General features: G+C 42.6%; 1 protein-coding gene across 5 annotated transcripts; it reads left to right on the top strand.

Annotated features, from left to right (window-relative positions):
• Nucleotides 1–4,193: 4,193 nt before the first annotated feature.
• LOC116323692 (centrosomal protein of 164 kDa) lies at nucleotides 4,194–23,598 on the top strand. 5 transcript variants are annotated; one of them, XM_039598058.1, is made up of 28 exons: nucleotides 4,194–4,359; nucleotides 4,745–4,828; nucleotides 5,090–5,201; nucleotides 5,954–6,179; nucleotides 8,212–8,376; nucleotides 8,471–8,581; nucleotides 8,655–8,735; nucleotides 8,964–9,068; nucleotides 11,681–12,169; nucleotides 13,128–13,181; nucleotides 13,572–13,702; nucleotides 13,940–14,479; nucleotides 14,668–14,799; nucleotides 14,926–15,121; nucleotides 17,035–17,112; nucleotides 17,257–17,379; nucleotides 18,283–18,426; nucleotides 18,549–18,632; nucleotides 18,709–18,777; nucleotides 18,861–19,120; nucleotides 19,313–19,489; nucleotides 20,401–20,557; nucleotides 20,641–20,748; nucleotides 21,061–21,163; nucleotides 21,853–22,245; nucleotides 22,342–22,414; nucleotides 22,519–22,638; nucleotides 22,820–23,598. In XM_039598058.1, exons 2-28 carry the CDS (start codon nucleotides 4,750–4,752, stop codon nucleotides 22,914–22,916), a joined length of 4,407 nt encoding a protein of 1,468 aa, XP_039453992.1. In that variant the 5' UTR covers nucleotides 4,194–4,359; nucleotides 4,745–4,749; the 3' UTR covers nucleotides 22,917–23,598. The 5 variants fall into 5 exon arrangements, with proteins under 5 accessions (XP_039453992.1, XP_039453991.1, XP_039453994.1 ...); XM_039598057.1 differs by having other exon boundaries at nucleotides 11,681–12,574; XM_039598060.1 differs by lacking the exon at nucleotides 11,681–12,169.
• Nucleotides 23,599–23,758: the final 160 nt, after the last annotated feature.

The following is a 23,758-nucleotide window of genomic DNA, read 5'->3' as shown; positions in this document are numbered from 1 at the left end:
GATCAATTACTTGTTTAATTTCAGAGGCATATACATGTATAACTTTTTTATGTAAAGTGTTCTTTCTAGATTTTTGGTTGATATTCTGTCTCTCGCAATTAAAATAATTCTACCATAAAAACTGGATAAATATAGTACGTGGACTGTCTTGTCACTGTGCAGTGACCATGTGGGCTTTTGCCCTGACCCATAAGATAAGAATGTTCTGGATATCAGCTGCTCAGAGCTGCTGAGCAGGAATGTCATCAGAGGAATGACTCTTATCTGGAAGAATAACCTTTGAGACTGCTTGCGTCGCACGACATTGATTCAGCATCCACACCGAGCAGTCCATCTACATTACTGCTGTCATAATTGATATCAATAGGACCTCAGGACTCGTCGCTGGCAACTCAGCTGCTGAGGTTGCAGATTGTGTAGCAACACTGAATTCTTCTGATGGAGTAAGAATAGTTTTAAAACCAAGCTCAAATGAGCTCATTATAGCTCATTAAAAGCAGTGTCAGACAATATATGTGCTTAATAAACATAATTTGAACATTCAGTAACTGCATATGAGTTACAAAACAAGCTGATTTTCCATCCTTTGCTACAATTTCCACGAACGAGGCATATATAAGTGAACTCTTTTGCAAACAGACAGTTCTGATATGATGCCCTTTCTTAAAGCTCCTGTCTTTGTCGTCATCATCATTTCAGTGAGCGTTTGGAGGGGATATAGTAGCTGAATTATGCTGATTTGCCTATGAGATGTAGATATTTGGGGCAAAAAAAAGAAGAAGAAGTTAGTTTTCAAGTCAGTTTTAATGTATGCCTCATTTCTTCAGAGAACGTTGATAAATATTTCATCATTCAAACCCACCGTCTGATCAGGCACTGGCTGAGGTTCAAAGGTCACGTCACTGTTCCAGCTGCCTCCATGATGGAGCACTGCTCTCTGATCAGCAGGGGAGGTTATCTCAGCTGTAAGCAACAGTGCGGCGCACTCACTGGCTTTCTCCAACTCATACACGCCACTTCAGGTCGGCCATACGCACGTCTACTTAATTGTACGTAGGTGGTTTTGCAATGTCACATCTGCTGAGGCCCCTTCGGTTTTAATACAGATATTTGGCCCAGAGCCCTGCACGGAGAGTGTCACTGTAGGTTGCATCGCCCTGCGGGCTGTACAGCTTGACAGCAAAAAAGCAAGAAAATCTGCCGTGAACTCGAATAACCTGAGAAGTGCAGCCATGGTGATATACAGTTGAGAACTGTTATTTAACTGCAAATCTCTACACACACACATGCTTGACAAATTCTCACGTAATCAGAGAATAACGAGGACACACCAGGGCATCTCCTATGCCAGCCTTTCTGATAGGGAACATTATCTCCTCTGTTTATGAGGCGCTGCAGTCATTTTGCTGCTCTGAGGACTGCTCATAGATAATTAGTACACAATTAGGACCTTCCAGCAGAAAAGGAACATGTGGCACTTTAAACTTGTGGAAAAGTGAAAGCAAAGAGCTTGGTGATGATCTGGACGTCTCGACTTTTACTGGCTCCGCTTACCTGGTGAACATACACTCGACCGTCATTGCTTTTTATATTTTATTTTTTCAATACCTACATGGCATCGCAGCCTCGCATAAGAAGTGCACAGTGTGCGTAGGTGTTGAGTTGATCATCGAAGTTTCAAGGCCAGTTTGTGGTCCTCTAGCTGCCATTGCCCAAGACATGGAGGTTATTCACCCTGACGCTAGAACCAAACCACCCACACCAAAGACAAAGCAAACAAACGCTGGGGAAGAAAAGTCATTTCCCCTGAACCCGGGCATGCCAGGGATTCTCAATACTCTGGGAGTTTGTTGCATAATATTTATTGCTGAACACATGTCATTAGAGAGGTGACCGTGTTTTTCTTACTAATGCGATGCGTGGCTAAAGAGCAGAATGACTGAAGCCAAAAACTCGAGAGAGCGAAGGAGGATCTATGTTGAAGAATAGGAAGTATTTGGAAACTTGAGAGATAATTGGCACCGTGTTGAGACAAAGATTTAGAATAATTTAGTCCTTTTAGTGTATTAATACAGCTGCTGTTTATCAGAAAGGGGTTTGGACATTGCTGTGTACTCTGCCTCCTCTGCCCTCTTGTGGTTAAGACTCTAAGTCATTACACTAGGATATTTCTGATGCTTACAATCCTTTAGTCCTCTGTGCAAATGTTACTTGGTAACAGTGTAAAAAATAAATAAATCCCGTGGGAGCTACTTTACTGTAGGCAGCAGTCAACAAAGGGCTGAATGGGATAGGTGTCAAGCATCTGATATCACATCCTGGCTCTGGCTCTGTTAAAAAGCTTCATTTGGCAACGCCTCTTTGATGGAGTGAGTGAAAGGGTCAGAGGACAAAAAGTGCCATTTGACACAACCACAGGGTCCTCACACTTAACTCCCCCTACAATAACGCCTGCAAAGCACATGCCTTGCCCTGCTGTAAAAATAAACTGCCTCCTATTAAAGCAGTTTTAGCACATGTTTGACAATGAGCAGCTCTTTGAATCACATGTCACAATGAAGTGCTAAAAGGTTGGGAGTTTCTTTCTTGCCACCTGATTTCTTTTTTTGGGATTGTCTTTGTTTTGTCACGTTAATGTTAACAAGCGTCACCTCTATGGAGCTCTGTTCATTAGCAGGGGGAGAGCAGTTGTGTTATTTCCATGTTATTTCCAAAACAGAGAATGGTTTCACATGCAGTGTGAGAGCTAACAACAGATCCAACTGCTGCCTTGTGACCTTCGACCTAAAAAGGGACATGATGAAAAAGGGAACTGGGGGATTTAGAATGGATTTTAAACTTCACCACAAATATGGTGGAAAATTCTATATTACATAAACATATTTCTCTTCAAAGGTAATATCACATAACTGGATAACATAGCTATTTCAGTCCTAGTTTACTCCTACAATACACAAGAGGAATAAGCGAGAGGAGGATGGATGTGGTAGTCATCCCGGTGTAAGAATTACAAATAAAATGTAGACCTAGGACTCTGAAAGTTTCAGCTTGGAGCCCCTTTAAAAGTTTGTTCCCTCCAACACACACCTACACCCCAAACCCTTGGAAAATAAAGTAAGGTCAGGTTGAAGCTGTACAACTATTGGTGCTTTCAGGTGCACTGCAAAATATTGTACACATGGATACATACATAGTACAGAATCTGCTTCTTCGTGTTCTTCTCCTTCTTTTGGCTGGTCCCTTTAGTGGTCACCACAGTGTTTCATCTTCCTCCGTCTCACACTATCCCTGCATTCTCCTTTTTCATATCAATCCTATCTCTATGTCCTCTTTATCTACATCCTTCAATCTTCTTTGTGGTCTTTGCACATATCAAAACCTTCATAGCTTTGATTCTGTAACTGTTTTTCCATAATGCTTAACCTGAGCAGTCCCTCTGATATACTCATTTCTGATCGGATCCATTAATGTGTCTGAGTATCATCAACTCTATCACCTCTAGCTTGGCCTCTTGTCTTTTTGCCGATACCACAGTCTCCAAGAGATACATCATAGCAAGTCTCAAAACCATTTTGCAAACCATACCTTTTCATATTATTGAACAGATTTTACTCATATATTTCAGACATTTTCTTTTTATTTTGTGTCTATATGCGTAAACTAAAATAAATAACAGTATACTCACCGTTAACACCTCTGTTAAAGTCTAATTTCACCATGTACTGTAATATACGGAAGCATAGAGCTGCCACCCAGGCAAAAGAAAAATAGAAGTATATCACGTTATAACGTGAAAAGTTTATTGTTCTAACAAGATACTTTTCATGTTTGTACAATATACTTTTCACGTTTGAACAACATAATATCACGTTATTACAATATACATAGTTATCACGTTCGTACAATATAATATTTATATTGTACGAACGTGATATTTATATTGTACGAACGTGATAATTATGCATATTGTAATAACGTGATATTATATTGTTCAAACGTCAAAAGTATATTGTACAAACATGAAAAGTATCTTGTTAGAACAATAAACTTTTCACGTTATAACGTGATATACTTCTATTTTTCTTTTGCCTGGGTGGCAGCTCTACGCTTCCGTAGTAATACACATAAACTGGATATACTGATAATTGCTGAGTTTCCGAGTACATGTGAACGCCTCGAGTAGCTCAGCCAGTCAGATTCAAACGTCTCCATCGTCAACAGGAAACGAAGGAAGCGTCCTTGGAGATGTTGTTAGGAGTGTAACTTTCGCATCTTTCCCCCGTCTTTGTGCACAATGCCGCCGTCAAAGAACTGACAGCTAAGCGTTGCTTCCACAGAGGTTAATTTAAAGTTGGGAAGGTAAACGGCTCGGCTCTAATCTGCTTTCCAACTACTTAGCTTCCTGAGCTAACGTTACGCTAACGTTGAAATTAGCTGAGATGCTAACGTTAGATTAATTAGATTTATTTCGCTCCTTTTACTCCCCGACCCTAATTGCTGTCCTCAGCAAGGATTATATGTTGATTATATGCTGACTGTGGCTTTAGCCTAGAAGCCCCTTTCCCCATGCAAACATTGTTAGTCAGTGTACAACAAAATATGCGACAAAAGTTAGCTAATGTGTGAATTTTACCCCCTTAGCTAAACGAGAACGCAAAACCTGCCGTTTTCAAAAGATATGTTGATGCAAATTGTGTCGCCATTGTTTTATAATATGTGCGTGAATTATGTTTTGTCTCTGCAGTAACCATGACTGCAGCTGCTCTCGTAGGGGACCAGCTGATCCTCGAAGAGGAATACGATGAGAATTATATACCCTCTGAACAAGGTACCCCAGCATCATTGAACAGCACAGCTGATGAGATTTAAACTGCACTGTGGTTTACTTGTGTTTATTCACACCTAAACACTGAACTAATATTAGTCCATGCTGCTGGAATTGTCTGTTTTATGTGGCATTCAGGTTCCAAAAACACAGCTCATCCAGAACTGCAGTGCTATATGGCTTAAATTCTGGAGATTTCCCAAACTATATGCTATATGATGGTGTATACTTTGCATTCAGCTCTTCTTTCTTTCTTCTGATCAGAGATCCAAGAGTATGCAAGAGAGATTGGCATTGACCCCGACAATGAGCCAGAACTTCTGTGGCTGGCAAGGGAGGGCATCGTCGCCCCTTTGCCTCCTGAGTGGAAGCCTTGGTAAGTAATGGGAAAGCACCCAGGGAGTGGACCTCAAACACCAGAGATACAAGTCCCTTTTCACGTATGCTCTGGCAAATTCAGGTGTTTTACAAAGTGTTTTCAAGGTGTGGATTATGGTGTGATTTCCAGCTCATTACCAGTGACGGTCTGTTGTTGACAACTGAAGGCCAAAGTGTGTAGCAACCATCTCTTACCAAATTCTCCAGGGAGACATCAGAGCTATTGACAAAATAATGCCTCTAACCCAGCAACGCATGGCTTACAAAGCAGTTATTATTACTTGTAGATAGATGATAGATTAATATAGCCTTTCCTTCTAATTTTTGGCTCATGTGTTTTATATAATTTAGCTTCATTATGATGTCCTCATTGAGTAGTGTTAACTGTAAGAATGGATCCTATGGCTTTTAACTGAATGTATTAACTAAAACTAAATAATTATTAAGACAGTTATAGCATAATAATCATTTGTAATGCTTAATGGACATAAAAATGTAGGAGGTGGGGTTATATGATCCATCCATCACCGCCAGCCTGTCCTCCTACCATAGGTTTGCTAAGTTGTCCACACTGGTTCATCCCTTCAGTTTGGTAAGATCAGTGTTAATGGTGTTGTTGCACAAGACCATTTTAAATAATTTCAAGAATCTCTGATGCCTTCAAAGTAAAATTATAAAGCAATAAGGGGTGGCTCCAGACTTTTGCACAAAACAGTGAATGACTCCCGTTTCCTTTCTCCTTACCCACAGCCAGGATGTGACAGGGGACATCTACTACTTCAACTTCTCCACGGGTCAGTCCACCTGGGATCACCCCTGTGACGAGCACTACCGACGTCTGGTGGCCCAGGAGCGTGAGCGAGGTCAGCTCACAGCCACAGCTGGGGGCACAGGAACCAAGAAAGACAAGAAAAAGAAGAAAGAAAAGAAGGAGAAGAAAGAGAAGAAGAAGAAGGAACCACTCAAAACTCCTGGGGTGAGTGGTTTTATTGATTTATTTTCTTCCTTCTTGTTTTACACAAAAAGTTTATGTTTACTTATCGAGCAACATGGCATCAGAGTATAATGGACTGCAAATAAGATCTGTATAGTTCGATTAAGTGGTTATTGTTACAAACATGTACGTATATGTGTGTGTGTGTTCGTATTTTCACTACTAACTTTTAATTCTTTATTCGTCGTCCTTGTGCATGTTTTTGGCATCACCACTGAATTCAAGTTTCTGTTTTACGCAGATTCTTTTGTATTATGTATGATGATGGATGCCTGCACAGTGTGAATATAACATTATTATCCTGTGCGGTCAGTTGCTGCTGATGACTCTCAGGCCTTCCATTTGTCTGTCAGTCCAGGAAATGTTGTGAAATTTTGAATAAATGGTCTCTCTTTATGGTTTGATTGCATTACAGAGTTGTGGGTTTTTGAATGTACCCTGAGTCTGTACCGCTTAGGAAAGCAGTGCATGCTTCTTAAGTCAAAAATGGTTGAATAAAACAAACAATAAAATGAAGCAAGTTATAGCAATCTTCAAAATCCTAGTTAGTAGCTCCTGGCTAATAGTGAGCTATGTTTTTTTCACTTGTTAATGTACTAGGTCAGCGGTCCCCAACCTTTTTTACGCCACGGACCGGTTTAATGTCAGACAGTATTTTCACAGACCGCCCTTTAAGGTGTCGCGGATAAATACAACAAAATAAAATGATACGACCAAGACAAAAACTGTGGTATTTTGTAAATATAATAATAAACACAACTTCACTGTACAATTGTGTAGCTTTATTAGCAGCGTCCTCCTGAAATGCACCAACAACATTGAGAGTAACATCTACCTCTCTGCCCCTTAATGCTCTCTGGTTGCTATGGTAACGCACAAATACCGAGTTAACAGTAAAAACTCTGAAAACCATAAATTTCACACCCCAGCCTCAACTCTCGCAGCTCTCGCAGGTACCAAATGACTCCGTGGCCCGCAGGTTGGGGATCGCTGCACTTGGTAGCTTACTCACTAGCTAAGGCAAGTGTTTTGTTGGTTCGTATTAATGATCTTGTTGCTTGTTTCGCCTGCAGATGGATCAGGTTTGTTATTAAGATGGGTGTCTGTGTGCTGAACACAGGTTCCTAACAAACTACTGTTTGTTACTGGGTTATTAGAGGTTTTTCTGAGCTCATAAGGGTTAGCCTGTTGTTTCTTAAAGTTTTAAATTCACAACTCCAAGCTCCATCCATCCAGCTTCTTTCACTTAACCAATTCATGGTCATGCTGGAGCCAATCCCTGCTGCGGTGAGGCAAGAGGTGTGCTACACCATGGACAGGTTGCCAGTTTGTCACAGGGCTGACAAAGAGAGACAGACAATTATTCCCCACATTCACACCTGTGGGCAGCTTAGAATCACCAACTAAACTAACTCCACTAACTGCATGCATTTAAACTCTACAGACAAAGGCCCGGCCAGATGGTGGATTTGAACCTAAAATCTTCTTGCTGTGAGATTAACCACTGCTCCACCGTCGTGTTGTCAGTGTTGTTGTTGTTTTTTTCAATTAGCCCATAAAAATGGTCAGATTTAGCCCACCAAGGTCCTTTTATGCATACTCTGCAAAATCAGTTTCTAACATTATGGACACTTTGTCAATGTTTTTATATAGTGTTATGCTGCCTCACTGTCTTCTGCATCTGCTTCTGCATAATCCCCACTGACTCCGTGTTGTAATCGGGGCTCTGTTGGGGTCCGGGCCATCTGCTGCAGAACTCTGTGTTCTCCCTGTGACTGAGAGAGTTCTTTATGTCACAGGCTGGAATTTTGGACTGCTGCAGAATGAGTTGTGGAAATGTCTAATTAGTGGTATTACGTAACTAAAATATAAACATGTAAAGAGCCCAAATACATTTTCTTTCTACTGCAATATTAAAACTAGACTTCCATGTCAGAGAACACGATGCATTCCTAAAAAAGGATTTGTTGAAAAGAGAGAACTCACATCACCGACTGTGTCTCTTCTCCTGTAGGCCCTCAGTTCGTCTCTGGGACCTCTGCAATCTTCGCTTACCAGCCTGGCTCCCCTGCGAGGTTTGGACACCCCTGGCCAAAGCGCTCTCTCTGGATCTGCCCCTGCCCTGCGGGGGTCTCTCGGCAGCTCCGGGGGATTGGAACCCCTCAAGACACCCCTACAGGTAAAAGAACCATCATGCTACATTATGGATGAAATAACGTGCTTCTCGCTTTTTATCCCATCTGAATCTCTTACTTCCATTCATTCTTTTTCAGGCTCCTCGAACCAGTGGATCAACCAGAATACTCGGCAGCCGACAGGAAGAGAGAGTGTCACTTACTTTGCCTGATTTTGACAGTGATGATGAGAAAATCTCAGAAAACGAGGTTGGTTTAGCTTCCTGTAGCTCCCAGGAAATACACTTCAAGTCCTTCTGTAACCAGCGACTGTTCTTTCCAGCCAAGTCCTCATGATTCAGACAGACTATTGAAGAATCTCCACCTGGATCTGGATGCCCTCGGAGGAAGCCTAAAGTATGAGGTAAGATAAGATAAGATAAGATAACCTTTATTAGTCCCACACGTGGGAAATTTGTTAATTTAGGTAGACAGGATAACTAGCTTTTTACTACTCTAATTCATAATGTAGGCACAAATAGCTGCACTGACCATTATGCATCTTCTCATTTATACAAGGTATGATTATGTTTCCTAATTAATGGTGTATCAGTGTCAATGTTAAAGTTTTCTGTGTAAATGTTGACTGCAGGAAAGTGATGCCACTGGCGCAGCACCAGCGGAGGAGAGGACGGAGCCAGAGTTGCAGGATTTGGGCCTGTCTGGTGACCACAGCCCTGAACCACAGTCACAACAAGTAAAAGCACACAACAGAGTCTGCGCATCATTTTTCTTTCTTGCTCTCAACAAGTAAAACCTCTCTGCCATTTCTGCCCTCTTCACCTGTGTGTGTGTTGTGTGTGTTGTGTATGTGTGTCTTTGAACGGCTGTGGTGTGTTGTTTAATGTGTTTAATGTGCGGCACATTCGAGGTATTATAATGATTGTTCTGTTTCTGTTTTTTAAACCAGAGATTTTGTACAAAGATCAGAATATGTTTGTGAAGAATGGGGGTCTCTGGTACCTTTCCTCTGGTAAAACTGCAGCGTGAGAGATTTAGAAGATACACAGACACTGCTGTTTAACTAGAAGTGTTATTATATAGGGTATTGGTGCTATATTATTATAAGTGTTTTTATCATTACAAAAAGGGACATTTCTTGTTGTCTCGTCTAACTGTGGTCTCTAAACCATATGTTTCTGCTTCTCTTGTGTCTCTTTGACCTTTAAACCTCTCACCTTTGCACTGTGACCCATGTGTGTCCCTGCAGCTGCTGTGCTGCTGGGATCTGTCCTACGGGCACGGCTGTTACTGTGTCTTCCTCTTTGTCCTTCTGTCTTCCTACTGCCACTGTTACTGCTTTGCTGTCTAAACAACAACAGCATGGGCCATCTCCATCCAAACTCATTCATGAATTTATTTATTTAAGTATATCATTCACAGTATAATTCCTTACCATCACCACTGATCAGTTGTATTTATATCATGTAGTTTAATAAATCATATAAATGTTTTTTTCCTGAAATGTATATATAATACAAACACGGCCAGGTTTATTAATTAGGGCAAATTAGATTTTTAAAAAGTGTTGAGGGAGAAAAATGCAATTTACTTACTAATGATGCGCAAATTCGTGACACACTTTATTTCTATATTGAAAAACACAATCACGAAAAGCAGCACAGATGGCTTTTAAAGTTGAGAACGCGGGCACATCTTTGTTACTTGAAGTCTGACAGACCTAATAAGTGTGTAGTTTTTATGCCCTAAGCAAATGTGGAAGAGTAGACCAAGGAGAGGTTAGAGAAGGGTCCATAAGTTTTTGGAAAGTGACAGATACTTTGTAGTCTTTCCCTAAGGACAGTGCAACAGTGTTTTTTTTTCTGGCTTTGTTGGATAGGATAGGTAAAGTGAAGACTGACAGGAGAGACTTAAACCCAGGCCATCCGCTCTCAGCCATATAGCATTTGGTTGCCAGCTCATCCCACTGAGCTACACGAATATTCTCTAAAATGTTCAGCTAGCAAAAGTAGTCTAGTAGAACAGTGATGTGCTCTGTGGTTTGGAAAAAAAATAGGAAATTTGAGGATTTCATTTAAGATTTGATTAAAGATTTTTTTGATGCAAGTGATGCTTATGTGTAAAAACAAGTTTATAAAGCCACGCTTGGCTTCATGATGTCAGACTCCTTCTAGTTTAGCTGGATGTTTCAGGAGGTTGTTTCCTTTCAAATAAAACCAGTTTTTCCTCACATGCCAAATAAATTAACACAAGTTGAGAAAATTGTCTCCCTTCTGCTATGTGCTCCCTGCTCTTGGTGCAGCATTTCCCTAGCAACAACTATTGTTGCCATGTGAGGTTAAAATGGGCCGAAACCATAAACTGTGGGTGGACCCAGTAATTATTACATAACCCACTGCATTAGCAAAACGTCCAGCTGTGATTGCTCTGTCTTCATACTGGACTCGAGTTCTGGGTCTTACTGAGAAACCGAGGGACACTGTGTGCCCATACCCTGCTCTATCGTCTTTCTTGACTCTAATGGGGACAAAGTGAACATTATTTTGGATTGAGTAAGACTAAACCAGTAATTAAGTCTATTAGCTCATTAAGAAAGTGTTTGCAGAAGTCACAGGGAGCTGAAGGGTCATTTTCTTTTAGATGTCTCTATAACTAGATTTCTTTTCATGACTGGAGGAGTCGCCTCCTGCTGATCTTTAGAAGGAATGCAGGTTTAAGGCACCTTTGCTTCTTTTATATGCAACTTAGTGAATCATGCTGCATGACTGATTTAAATGCTGAAGGGATCAATAAGGAGAAAAACTGTGTAAATGCAGTTGTATCACTAACTTCTTTACCTGTAGTAAACTTATTTTTTTCACCAAATCAAGGCTTGCACCCAAAATCATAAATTTGGTGTGTTTTTGGGGAAAATAAAAGAATTTCCTGTTGATCTGTCAGGGTAAAGGTGTACTGATTCAGTGCTGAAACAAGGAAATCACAGTCATAAAACACACCTGCTCGAAATATCCCCCGTGTTTGTGCTTGTGTTTGAATGTGAGACCCAGAACAACAATGTTTGTGTCTTTTGTTTGTGCAGACATGCATGTTCCCGTTTGGTGGATTTATTTTTATGTGCTGACTGCCTAACAATGTGGCAGTTTTGCATGTAGCCATGTTTCAAGAACGTCTCACCTTCATCATCTTTCACCATCTTTCACTTGAGTTGTTTTTTTGTTTTTGTTTTTTGTTTGGCTCATTTCCTCACCTTACTTCCTCCTTCCCTTCTCTCCCTCATGTCTCTGTATGCCTGGCTTTCTGCCTCTGTTTGGGACGGATGGACCATTCTTCCCATTATCTTCCACCCAGGATTCTCTGAAAGGTCGCCACATCCACCTCTCTCCCCAGATAGGCAGTGGAAATCATGTCAGTGAGGCGGGGGCTGATGCTGTCACTCCTCATCCTGAAAACTCTTCAGAGCACTCAGAAGAGGAGGTAGCAGAGGAGTTAAATGAGGCAGAGGAAGAAGAGCAGCAGGGTAGCACATTAGACAAGGATGAAAAAGGAGCAAAAGAGACAAAAGGAGATGTGGAAGGTGGGCTGGAAGGTAGACAGGAAAATGGAAAAAGCCAAGAGGAGGGGAAAGAGATAGAGGATGCTCAAAGTAAAGCGGCTGGAGAAAACGAGAAAGGGGAAGATGAAAATAATGAGATAGAGGAAGAGTGCTGTGAAGATGAGGATGAGGACAAAGACGAAGACAGAGAGAGGAAAGAAGAGGAGCAAAAAATAGAAGAAGAGGAATGTGAGGATGGTAGCAGTCAAGTAGTGAAGAAGTCCTCCAAAAGTGATCAAGGCGGAGTAAGTCGGGAGGAGGACAGAACTGACAAAGAGAGGGATGAGCTTGAGAGAACTGTAAGTGACGGAGGGCACAGTGAGAGAAAGGAAGAGGAGGTCGAGACCAGTAGCAAAGGAGGGCAGGAGGAGGAGAGCGATAAGGTTTTGGAGAGGTGCTCTCTAAGCCGGAGGAAACTGACAGAGAGTGATGAGGTGTTGGAAAGATGTGTACAGAGTGAAGAAGACACAGAGAGGGGGGGAGTGGAGCTAGAGGATGACTCAGTTGGCCAGAGAGCATCAGACAGCAAGGAGGAGGAGGAGGAGGAGGAGGTTATAGAGAGGTTTAAAGAGGAAGGGGCTCATGACCAACCAGCCAGTAATGATCGGAAGATGAAAAATGTGACAAAAAATTCCTCCCTTCCTGCAGAGGTAGGCTCCGATGTTGTGCCTCTGTGTTGCCTCTCAGTCTTAGTCTTGCTTGATTTTTGCAAGCTGGTGCATGTAGCTCTCAGGCTCCAACTCCACTGCCTTAGGGGCTGCTACTTGCCATGTGACTTCCTGCCTGGAAGTCTTCATTCACACACTGCATGATAAATCGGGCAAAAGGTCAATCTATCTGAGCCCCTGAGGACTGGATTGGAGCATTTTCCCATTGACAGTGCAGACTTATTAAGCTGACCTGACCTTAGGTTGCTGGTTTCAGTTTTCTGTTCAGACAGAACTGTCATATCCCACAACCTTGCCCCTCACCTGCAGAGTGTGCTTGCTTCAGTTGCAGAATGATTTTGCAGTGTGCCTGCTTGCAGTCTGGCCTTGGTTGTGTTTGCATGTAGGCTATAGCTTGGAATCACCCTTAGTGTCTTTCTGTGGCTTTGGTAGAGACAGCATGCTTGGATGTCCAGTGTTGCTTGTGGGCAGTTCAGTTGTTTAGACATAGGTTATCAGCGAGAACGTTACATGATCACTTTCTGTACTATTGCAGAATTCTGAAGCCAGTAAGAACATTGAGGAGGCGTCGTCCTCCATAGATAACAAGGTATGCACCCTAATTCATTTACCATTCAACTGTGCCAGCCTATGACTCAAAAAACCAAAACAAAACAAAACCCCCCCAAATCCTCCAAGACTCTTTCAAAGATGGCACGGTCATGACCTAAAAACCCGACTCATTTCATCTTAAAAGCCTCTTAAAAGCCTTCATGAGGTGTTACATTTTATTTATTTTAATAACAGTCTGTGGGGACAATGACACTTTTTTCTTGTGGTGTTCCACTGATAGGCAGGCTTGGAGAAGTTATAATGGTCTAAAAGGGTTTAGAAACTAAATGTCTTCTTCTGGGTTAGAATTTCAAAATCCAAAAAGCAAACATTTGCAGCTGCGACACATCTGATAAATGATTTTTAGATTTCAAACTCTGTCTTTCAGCTGTCGCACAAGGCTCTGGACATCAACGATCTGTCTAATGCTGTCAGTCCGCTGGAAAAAACTGACACAGAAGAGAAGGAAGAGGAGAAAGGAGAAAAGGGGGAAAGGAAAGGAGGAGAGGGCAGCAAGAGGTCAAAAATATCAGCTTTGTTGATTTTATGTCACTTTATCCTCTTAAGAAGTTGCACTTAGCACTCGGTCTTGGACAAATCTATTTTGTTTTTTTTTAGTAAAGAAGCATCTACTTTTTACAACATCTACTGTTTATAAAGAAAGCTTTAGACTTATGCCCATCTTGCCTGTTTATAGAATTATGAAGAATAAATACAACACCTTTTAACTCTTTTGCTTTCATTCTTTTATTTTAGCCATGTGCTGGCCAAAGACAGAGACACATCCCCAGTGCATAAAGTTGACCGGCTTGTCCTTCACCAGTCCAGCCTTTCACCGTCACCCTCCATCTCCTCGCATTCAGACCAGGCTGTCACCCCCAGGCAAACGGCCCAGGGCCTCGGCGTACCTCTGGGACTTGAGAGGCCTGAAACTTCCAGGGGCCGACAGGCACGGTTTTCGAGCATCCAGGCTGATGGTGTTAAACGCTCCTTAAAAAAACAAGAGAGGGCTTTGGAAGAAGAGCCGAGAGGGAGAAGCCGGAAAGACGGGGAGAAGAAAGAGAGTGAGAAAGAAGAGGAAGAGGAGAGGAAGAGGCTAGAGAGAGAGGAGAGGAGTAAGAAGGAAAGAGAGGAGATGGAGAGGGAAAGGAGGAAAGCTGACCGAGAGATAGAGGAGGAGAAGGAGCGCATAGCTAAGGAAAAAGAACAGAGGATTCGTCTCCTCCGGGAAGAGCTGAAAAGAGAAGAGGAGGAGGAGGAGGAGAAATTGAGGGGGGAGACTGAGGAAAGACTGAGGTTGGTAGGAGATCAAACTCAAAGACAGCACCTTTAAATTTGTTTTTGTGTTGTTTACTTCCTGCTCTTTAATGTTATTATTGCATGAAGTGTGAATCTAATTGATGAAGCTCCTTTGCTTCCAAAGGTTTTTTTTAAATTGTAACTACATACACAAATGCTTCTGAATTTACATGCGTCTCCCTCAGGGCTTTACGGCAGCACCTCCTGTCTAGAAGGAGAGAGGAGGAGGCCAGGCTGAACGAGGAGTCTGACAGAATGTTGGAGGAGCTCAGAGAGTCTACGAAGAGTAAGAGGGAGCAGCAGCAACACAAACTCAGGTCAATGCTTAACACACATCAGCCCAGTCGCTCCTAAAGAAGTGAAAACCCACCGTTCTTTTTTTTTTTCTTGCATGTGAAAAAACAGAATCCCTGTATTAACATTAACATCTGCGTCGTGTGCAGGGAAGAGAGTGAAGTCCTGTTAAAAGAGGTACGTGTCACTCTAGAGGAAGAGCAAACTGCAGCGCTGGAAAGACTGGAGGCCCAGAAGACACGCGACATCGAGCGACTGAAGACGGAGTTAGAAGAAGAGCTGGAGACGGAGAAGAAGAGGCTCCAGAGAGAGAGGGAGGAGAAACTGGACTCTCTGAAACAGGAGGTAACTGTTGATGCTGCTGTTTTTTTTTATCCTCAGACAGCTTGTCTTTATAGGGATATTTAGGTCAGATGAATCACAGTGTTCACTGGACTAAAGAGGAGGGGGACCATCCAGCTTATTATTAGCACTCAGTTCAAAATCCCGCATCTGTGATGGAATGGAAACGGCAGCTTTTAGAGCACCACATGCTCCCATCCAGATTCAGGGAAGGCCTTTCATATTTCAGCAAGACAGTGCTAAACCGCATACTGCATCTGTCACTGCAGCATGGCTTCATAGTAGAAGAGTGCCGATGCTAACCTTTCACCATCCTGAAACATTTGACACATTATGAAGCAAGTAAGAGAAAAAAGACCCTGGACTGCTGAGCAGCAATGCTCGAGCTTTTAGAATAGTGTTAAGTGACATGTAACGCATGAGGTGAGAGTTTTCTTACTGTGGAGGCTATATGTTGATAGCTGCTTTAATAATTATAGAGGCCACATCCTGTATGTAGTTATGAGAAGGTATCCCTTTAATAGAATCCTATTAAACTAACTGTGTCGCTGTGTCATATACCTGTCTGAAATAAAGTACACATTTGCTTTTAGATTGTGATTAATCTTGTCTCGATGTGGGGGATAATTTATTATAGGTAAGGGAACTCAAACCCAGGGCTGTTGTGTCACAGGCAACAGGGGCGGATCTAGAGGGGTGGCATGGGGTTGCATGTGCCACGCTAAAATGATCTCTTGGCACCCCTAGTGCCACCCTAGTTTTGCATATGATGGTGTTGTTTATTAAGATAAGATAGCATTAACACTTTGAAGGTGGAATGAAGGTGAGTGTTCGTAACACTCTGTGTGCCGCATCTCCGAATTGCAGGACCGGCATGTGATTAAGCTGACATAGCAACAAGCTGGAGCCAGGCTGAGTCTCTATTTCAGCTTGTGTTGTTTGGACTTCAAAGTATACATCAGTTTTTAAATTTTAATGACAGGCCACTAAATCCAGAGTTATGATTAAAAAAAACAACATTTTTATATGTATTTATTTATTATACAGGCTATACAGTATTTAAGTCAAAATTCATATGTGCTATGTAACTTAAAAGTTTAATTATGTGAGCTACAGAAAATAATTAGGTATAGACTATATTTACATGAAACGTGTATACTTACTGCATTTAAATCATTTTAACCATATGTAACACCTGCATATGTGTTTCAAAAAAGGCTTTGATTTTTCCACCCCATTTGATTTCCATGCCACCCTGATGCCACCCTATGAAACTTTCTCTAGATCCGCCCCTGATAGGTGAAAGGTTTTTTTTCCTATCTTGATTTATTAAGATTAAAGTTACTGCAACTTATAGAAAAGTGATCATACACGTTCTGAAGGAAGCAAATGTATTGTAGCTGCTTCCATTGAAGAAATCAAGATTAAAGTTGGGTTCAGTAAATAGTCAAATATTGTCCTTGTTATGAAGCAATCTGGACTGAAAAACAAACCACTGACTCACACTAGATGCTGGCAGGTTAAACCTGGATGTTTGTTGTCTTGTGTAGTGAGAGGACTCCAGAAGTCAGTTTTGTTGTGACCCAGTCCTGTTAACTCCATTTCTAGTTAGACAAGAATTCTTCATCACAGTGGTAGTAACATACCAACATATCTTGTGTCCATGACCATACAGTTGTGTCCATACAGTTGTAGCTTTGTTTTTTAGTTTTTGTAAAGACAGAAAAGACAGATGTTGCCAGGATCTAAATGGTTTCAGTTTAAACTGCCAAATGATCTTTGTGGCCAGTGGTAGTGTGATATACTAATGTAAACATTAAAACCAACCGATCCACAGGTTTGCTTTGATAGTACACAAACACAACAAACACAGATTAGTGATCTGTCTGTGTTTGCACTTTTTTGTGTGTATAAAGGTCAGAAGCACAGAGAGGAGGAGGGAGCTGATGATGAGTCCGCGGCCTGAGCTGCAACTGGCCGAGTACCACCGTGAGGTTAGAGGACACATTTTTATACAGCATTGCATCATCATCTCTGTGAATATGAGCTTAAAGGGCGTGAAGCACTAGTAGCATTAGAATGGGTTATAACTTCTTTTACATTTTTTTTCCTTCCCCCTTTTCTGCACTGCTGCCCAGCTGACCGATGTGCTCCAGGAAGTGCGAGAGGAAGTGCAGCGGGATCACGAGAGGAAGCTAGAGCAGCTGAGGAACGACCACAGGAGAGAGATGAACAGCATAAGAGAGAAATATCTAGACGAGGTCAGGGGGCGTTTCAGATTTAGTTGTACTGTAGATTCTTATAAACATAACTTTCAAGTAAGAAATGATCTTCAGACTACAGCCTGGCTGATATTTTTAGGACCGATACCGATTTAAAAAACTGATGTTTCAGCCGATATTCACCAAACATAACCAGATTTCCACATATCGTTATTTATAAGTGCTTAATAAGACAGTGAATGATTTGTTTATGCTCGACCGACTCTGCTCCAAACATCTGTTTCCAACCAAGCTTTTTGCTAAAAGGAAAGTTGCAGAGTGCCCTCTGGTGGACAAAGTATGCAACACCAACATTTATAACATGGTTGAAGGATGTTTCTCCTTTCTTCATACATAAATGTCATAAATGCCATTTTTGATATGTCAACAATAGCTAATATCAGTCTGATTGGCATATCAGCACTTCAGACTGCTCTAAAGAGGCAGTGTTTTTCTACTCTTGGCTCCAAAATGATGGCAGTAAGTGCAGATTTCCCTAATCTGGCCAACTCAGGCATAGACAGCTGACTCACCTGTTGTTTCCATCTTCTGTTTAAGAGGAGTCGGTCAGATTCAGTCAGGCAGAACTTTAAGAGGAGCTAAATAACTTACTCTAGGAGAGGCTGTGAAAAAAAAAAAAAACATCGGGAAATGCGTATAACAGGTCAACCAGAAGTCGACTTTCTGAATCTGGGAAAAGAGAAACTGAGCTGTTAAAACAACACCACACACGCTTTGGACTTTAATGTAAAGATGAGCTTTTCTCACACTGTGTCACGTTTGTGTTTAATTTTAAACAGTAGAATAGTATTACAAGCTTTTGCTTCAAGGCTTTTTTTTGTAAGGTTTTTGTAAACAAGCAGGATACTTATTATCAGTCACGTCATCGTGTCTGTGTCCTAGGAGACGGCTCAGAGGGAGCGCTTGCTGTCCACTCTGCAGGAGGACAGAGAGCGACTGCAGGCCTCACATGCTGTCCAGCTGGAGAAGCTCCGCTTACAGCTGGATGCACAGATACAAAAGACTGAGCTGGCACACTCACGCAAGGTAAGTCAGGACAGACACACGAATCCTAACTCTGAGGTGGGGTTTATAAAATATTTGGTAAGCTGTGACAAGGGTAAAGGTTAGCCTTTTCTAAAATGAAGTCATCTTATCTCTTTGTGTAGGAGTCAGAGCTGCAGGATTTGGGGGATCAGCTGGAGCTGAGAGCCAAAGAGCTGAAGAGCCAGGAGGCCATGCTGCTGACCAAGGTCCGTTTTAAACAATATGTGCTCTGTTAACAGGTATCTGAAACACATGGACTAATCAATTTCTGTCTCCTATCAGGCAGCAGATCTGAAGAGGAGGAGGAAGCTGCTTGGAGAAGAGGAGCAGGAAGTGGACAGACAGATAGAGGTGTGAAGCCATGCTCTCTCCTAATGAGCGGATTTTATTCACTCGCTTTGCGATCTGCCAACTTTCCTTTTCTCCTCTGTCAGGCCTTACCTCGGCTGATCCAGGAAAGAGACCAGCTGAGAGAGGAGCTGGAGAGGATGAGAGAGGAGAAAGCCCAAGCCAGAGAACTCATCAATAGAGCCAGGGAGGAGAGGAGTGAGGCCAAGGAGAAGGAGGAGAGGCTCAGGGAGGAGTTGGACCAAGCCAGGGAAGAGAGCAGGAGAGCCAGGGAGGACAAGGAGCACCTGGAGACCAAGGTGGCATTGCTGCAGGAGAGATGTGACCGCCTCAGCCACAGAGTCAGGTAGAGGCTTCCTACTCTAACAGCTTTCAAAATAAAATCTCTATTTGGTACTCATAGATTTGCCTCAGTATTAAATGACAGAATGACTGTCGCCTTGCATATGTAGAATTTTCTTGTTTTGTATTTGTTTATTTTTTTTAATGGCTTTAAATATGTTTCCATGTGAAAAGTCTGCAGTTTATGTTTTCTCAGTGAGCTGGAACGAGGTGAAGGGGCGAGCACGTCCCTGGAACAAGAGCAGGACAGAAAGAAGAAGGCAGAGAAAGCGACGATGCCCTCCGGTGACAGAGAAGACACATCACTACATGTAGATGACCTGGAGGAGCCGCCTCTTTCCCCTGTACCTGACAGCAACAGCAGCATGGATGAGTAAGGGGAGCACACACGCAGTACCAATCACAGAAATAAACAGTTAATTCTTCAGGATTAGGGGTTTGTTTGTGGTTTGGTACTTTCCAGCATTTTGTTCTTATCATTTTGTCAACCTAAAAAAATAGCAGAATCCTAAAAATTGAAATACCTTTGAGGTACAATACTCCTAATAAGATGACAGATGCTGTGAAAGCAGAGCTCTTCCCTGATCTGGACCAGGGCAGAGCTCAGGGCTTTCATGCCTGTCACATGTGCTCAGGGTGAATCTGCTGTCACACCAGTGGCCTGCTGGCGGTGCTTACACTGTTCCTCCTTGCACAAAGGGGCATCGGTCCTGGTGATGGGTTAAGGATCTTCTACGGCCCTGTTCAGCTCTCCTAGAGTAACTTTCTGTCTCCTGAATCTCCTCCAGGTTCTTGGGACTGTGCTAGAAGACACAGTAAACCTTCTGGCAACGACATGTATTGATGTACCATCCCAGAGTAGTTGGACTATCTGTGTGACCTCTGTAGGGTCCAGGTCCAGTAGTGACACTGACTGTAGCTAAATGCAAAACTAGTGAAAAAAAAAAACAGTCAGAAAAGATGAGGAGAGAAAAAAGTCATTGCAGATTTGGGTTTTTTTCATTGTTACCACTCTTATGCACTTGTTTTTATGTCATCAGTACTAAATAAGCTATAACTGACTACTGTAATAACCCCCTCTGCTACTTAACTAACAAGACCAATAACCAGAAGTTTAAGTGACTTGTTGTTGTACTGATTAAAACTCTTCCTTTCATTGTTTTGAACCGTGCATGTTTCTAGTTCTAATGTTTGTATGATAGAAATATCAAAACATTCAAGTTTAGAGTTTTTGGTGTGTGTCTATCTTCAACACTTCCCATCCTCACACCTCTACGTGTCCAGATTCCGGCGGTACATCTCCTCACACGGCGCTTCCATCCAGAAGACCAAACTCTTCCTGGAGAGAGAGAGCAGCCGGCTGATGGAGAGGCAGGCGGCCCTGCAGGCCCACCCCGCTCAAGGAAGAGCGACCGAAGAGACGATGAGAAACCTCGAGCAGGTAAGGGGGTCACGTGTTAAACCTTAATCGGATTTTTTTTTTTTTTTCTTAAACAAGATGGGAATTTCCCCTCCCTTTGTCAGGAGGCCCACAGTGTGGCAGAGTTGGAGCGGACGGTTCAGAGAGGAAACCGTCTCCTGCGGAGGAAAGAGGAGCAGCTTCTGCAGCTAGAGAACTCTATAGCCAAAGAGGTCAGGAGGTCATCAGCATGTATTTGTGCTCTTCTGTGAGCTGGTTTAAAGTCACACTTAGAATGAGTTTATGTAATCAGTGTAGAAGATTATACTGACCAAGTAAAATTGATGAAAAGCTATAAAAATAAGCAGAACATTTAGCTGTAGGGTACATTTCTGCCACTCAACACACTTTATATGCAAGGATGAAATGTGTCTCAGTGGATTGGAAATATAACCTGGATTGGATTTAAGGTGCAGCAGAAGGGAATTCGTACTTTTAATGGAATGTAGTGATGACTGTAACGCCCCGGTGCTTTTTCCACGTAGCCGCTGTTTGAGGATTTGTCTCGGCTCGCCGGAGGAAGGAAGGTAACCTTTGATGTGAGTGAGTCAGACCTCAGCAGCACCGTGGAACCGCCAGATGGGACAGGTAACGCATGCTCGCCAGCACGCTCCCCATACTAAAAATTGACTTTTTAATTCAGTCTAAATCCAACATGTGGGCTCTGCCTGATCACTGCTCAGGGTTCAGCGTTCCCCTTTAACACTGAGTGTTCAGACTGTGTCAGCGGTCCTGGAATATGTGTCAGTGTTACACAGCCTCAATAAAGTAAAAGTTATCAACAGTCCACCCTGTAAAGGTGTAAAAAGACTGATTTTGTCAATGCTCTTTATTTTTCTTGCTTCTTGTTTGGGCATCTGACTGGGATTCCTCCTGGACTCCTACAGCTGTAGTTTAGCTGCTGCCCCCACAAACAAGCCCTGGCTAACAACAGGAGATGGATGGATGGATTGATGAATGGATGGATGGATGAAAGTAACATTTTCTCCTATAGCTATGGGCTGAGAGTAAAGCCCCTTTCAAAGTATACTGAATTAGCAGATCTAAGCTAACCTATACCATACTTTGATTTATGATTGGGGACTATAACTGGCCCTTTGAGTTGTGTGTCAGAGCCAGTGTTTCTGTATATAAACTTCACAAATCAACTGTTAATAGACAATAATTTTGGCTCTAGTGCATCCCCAGAGAGCTGCTCCTAACAATTTGAAGAACTCACCTGTTGTATTTTCTCTCACCTCTGCAAATCTCCATTCTCCTCCTACCTTTCTCTTCAGGAGATATTCCCACCGTTCCAGCCAAAGTCCAGGAATTAGCAGAGTCCCTGCAGCAGATCTCAGGCCAGCTCAACACCGTCCTGGGTGCCTTGGGTTCACTGACCCAGCAGCAGAGCACCGCACCTTACACAGCTTTCCCTCCACCTCTGTCTCATCCTCACTCCACTCTAGCTCCTACCTCCTCCTCATCAGCTCCTGTCATTGCTCAGACGTACAACCTGGGAACCAGCTCCTTAGCCCCGCCTCCTCCTCTGGAGAGGCTCTCAGAGCCACCGTGGAGCTGGGCAACTCAGAGCGGCTCTGCAGCCCCCCCACTCTTCAGTACGCCCATCAGCAGTGAGCTGAGGGCATCCAGGGACACCCTCAACAGCCGCTGGAGCCAGATATTCCCTGGTATGTTGTTGGATTAGTGGAGCACCAACAACAGCACTGGTTGGGGAAAAAAACAAAACAAAGTTGTACAAATTGTGTCATTGTTCTCTTGTCCAGGAGCAGCTGTTGCCCCGCTCGGTTCCAGCACGACAAGACCCTCCACAGCTTACTCATCATACACTCCTCTGAAGTACTGCAACTTGCAATACACCTTTAATCAAGCCTGTGTAGCAGATTCCACACAAACGCTGTTTTAAGTGTACTTACAGTAACTCCTAACTGTGTGTGTCTCAGTGAACACAGCCGGGGGCTTCACTCCACACCGAGATCAGCTGAGATGGACGGCCAGAGGCTGCAGGGGCTGATAGACGGCAACAAGAGGTGGCTGGAAATGCGCAAGAAAGACACCAGCATGTATCCTTCCATCACTCTAACACACGGTCCATCCTCTAGTTCGCCTTTATTTCATATAACTTCCTTTAAAAAAAAAAAAAAAAATTCTTCCCACTTGTCTGATAGCATTTTCACTTTGCAAACATCTCTGGTCTAAAGTTCACCTTTGGTTGTACCTGCCATCTTTAACTCCACCCTCCAGACCGCTGTTCACCCGCTATCAGGCTCCCTCCTCAAAGAGCGGGCTGGTCCAGCTGGGCCTGGATGATAACAATCAGATCAGAGTCTATCATTACTGACAACATGACGCACGGCCTTCCTCTACTGAGACTGTTACCGAGGACTTTGTATTACTGACTGTGACAGGTCTGCATCGTGATGTTTACATTGCTTCTTCTTCTTTTTTTAAAATTAAATATGTCGGTTCAGAAAATTTTCAGGGATCGTTCAGCCTCCTCTGCTCTTCCCAGAGGAAGAGAGGACTCTACAGGACACGGCTGTTCATTCAGGGAGGTTACATATCTGAGAGGGCTGAGGACTTTTATCCTCCAACACTAGAAACTACTTTTATTATTTTTTTAGGTAAACAAATTCAGGGTTAGAGGTCCATGCCAGAACTTATCCACTCTGTGTTTTAAAGCTGTAGTTCACTTGTGTCAGGTTGGGTTTTCCTAATAAGTATAAGACAATCACAGAGAAGTGTCCTGTGCGATTTCTCTTTTGCTGAACCCTTTCCTTCCAGAACACGGCCTGATGGAGCTTAACCGTTTATGTAATGCACTTTTTAACAGAAACTGAATTTCCTGTTGTTTTTGTACAGACAGTGAAGCCAATCCACTTTGAAAAATGTTTTTTAATGTCCAGTCTCCTAGTGTTTGCATATCAGTAATAGTGAGCTGTCAACTAGTTGTGCCTGTTACATATTGGTGTAAATAAATATTGTATTTTTCTATGAAATATTTTAATAAAACATTTTTAATGTGTGAATGATTTCCAGTGGAAAAACATGTGGTTAAATTGTGAGCTGCTCTTTTTCCAATGCTCTAAATTGGACTCAGTGATTAAGCCAGGTTACGTCTGAATGGCTGCCCCTCTCAAATAGAAGATCCAAACAGCAGGTGGGTGGAGCTCTTGTGCCCGA

This window comes from Oreochromis aureus, linkage group 14, assembly GCF_013358895.1.
Source record: "Oreochromis aureus strain Israel breed Guangdong linkage group 14, ZZ_aureus, whole genome shotgun sequence".
Taxonomy (NCBI): Eukaryota; Metazoa; Chordata; class Actinopteri; order Cichliformes; family Cichlidae; genus Oreochromis; species Oreochromis aureus.
The sequence above is the reverse complement of the archived record's forward strand: the minus strand, read 5'-3'. Positions and strand labels throughout refer to the sequence as shown.

What these genes read in the sequence shown, in the direction of transcription:
- LOC116323692 (XM_039598057.1), top strand. Translation starts at nt 4,750, where the DNA reads ATGACTGCAGCTGCTCTCGTAGGGGACCAGCTGATCCTCGAAGAGGAA. An exon ending in GAGGAAGCCTAAAGTATGAG is followed by an intron (nt 8,736 to 8,963) that starts GTAAGATAAGAT and finishes TGTTGACTGCAG; the next exon opens with GAAAGTGATGCCACTGGCGC. An exon ending in AGGCCATGCTGCTGACCAAG is followed by an intron (nt 18,633 to 18,708) that starts GTCCGTTTTAAA and finishes GTCTCCTATCAG; the next exon opens with GCAGCAGATCTGAAGAGGAG.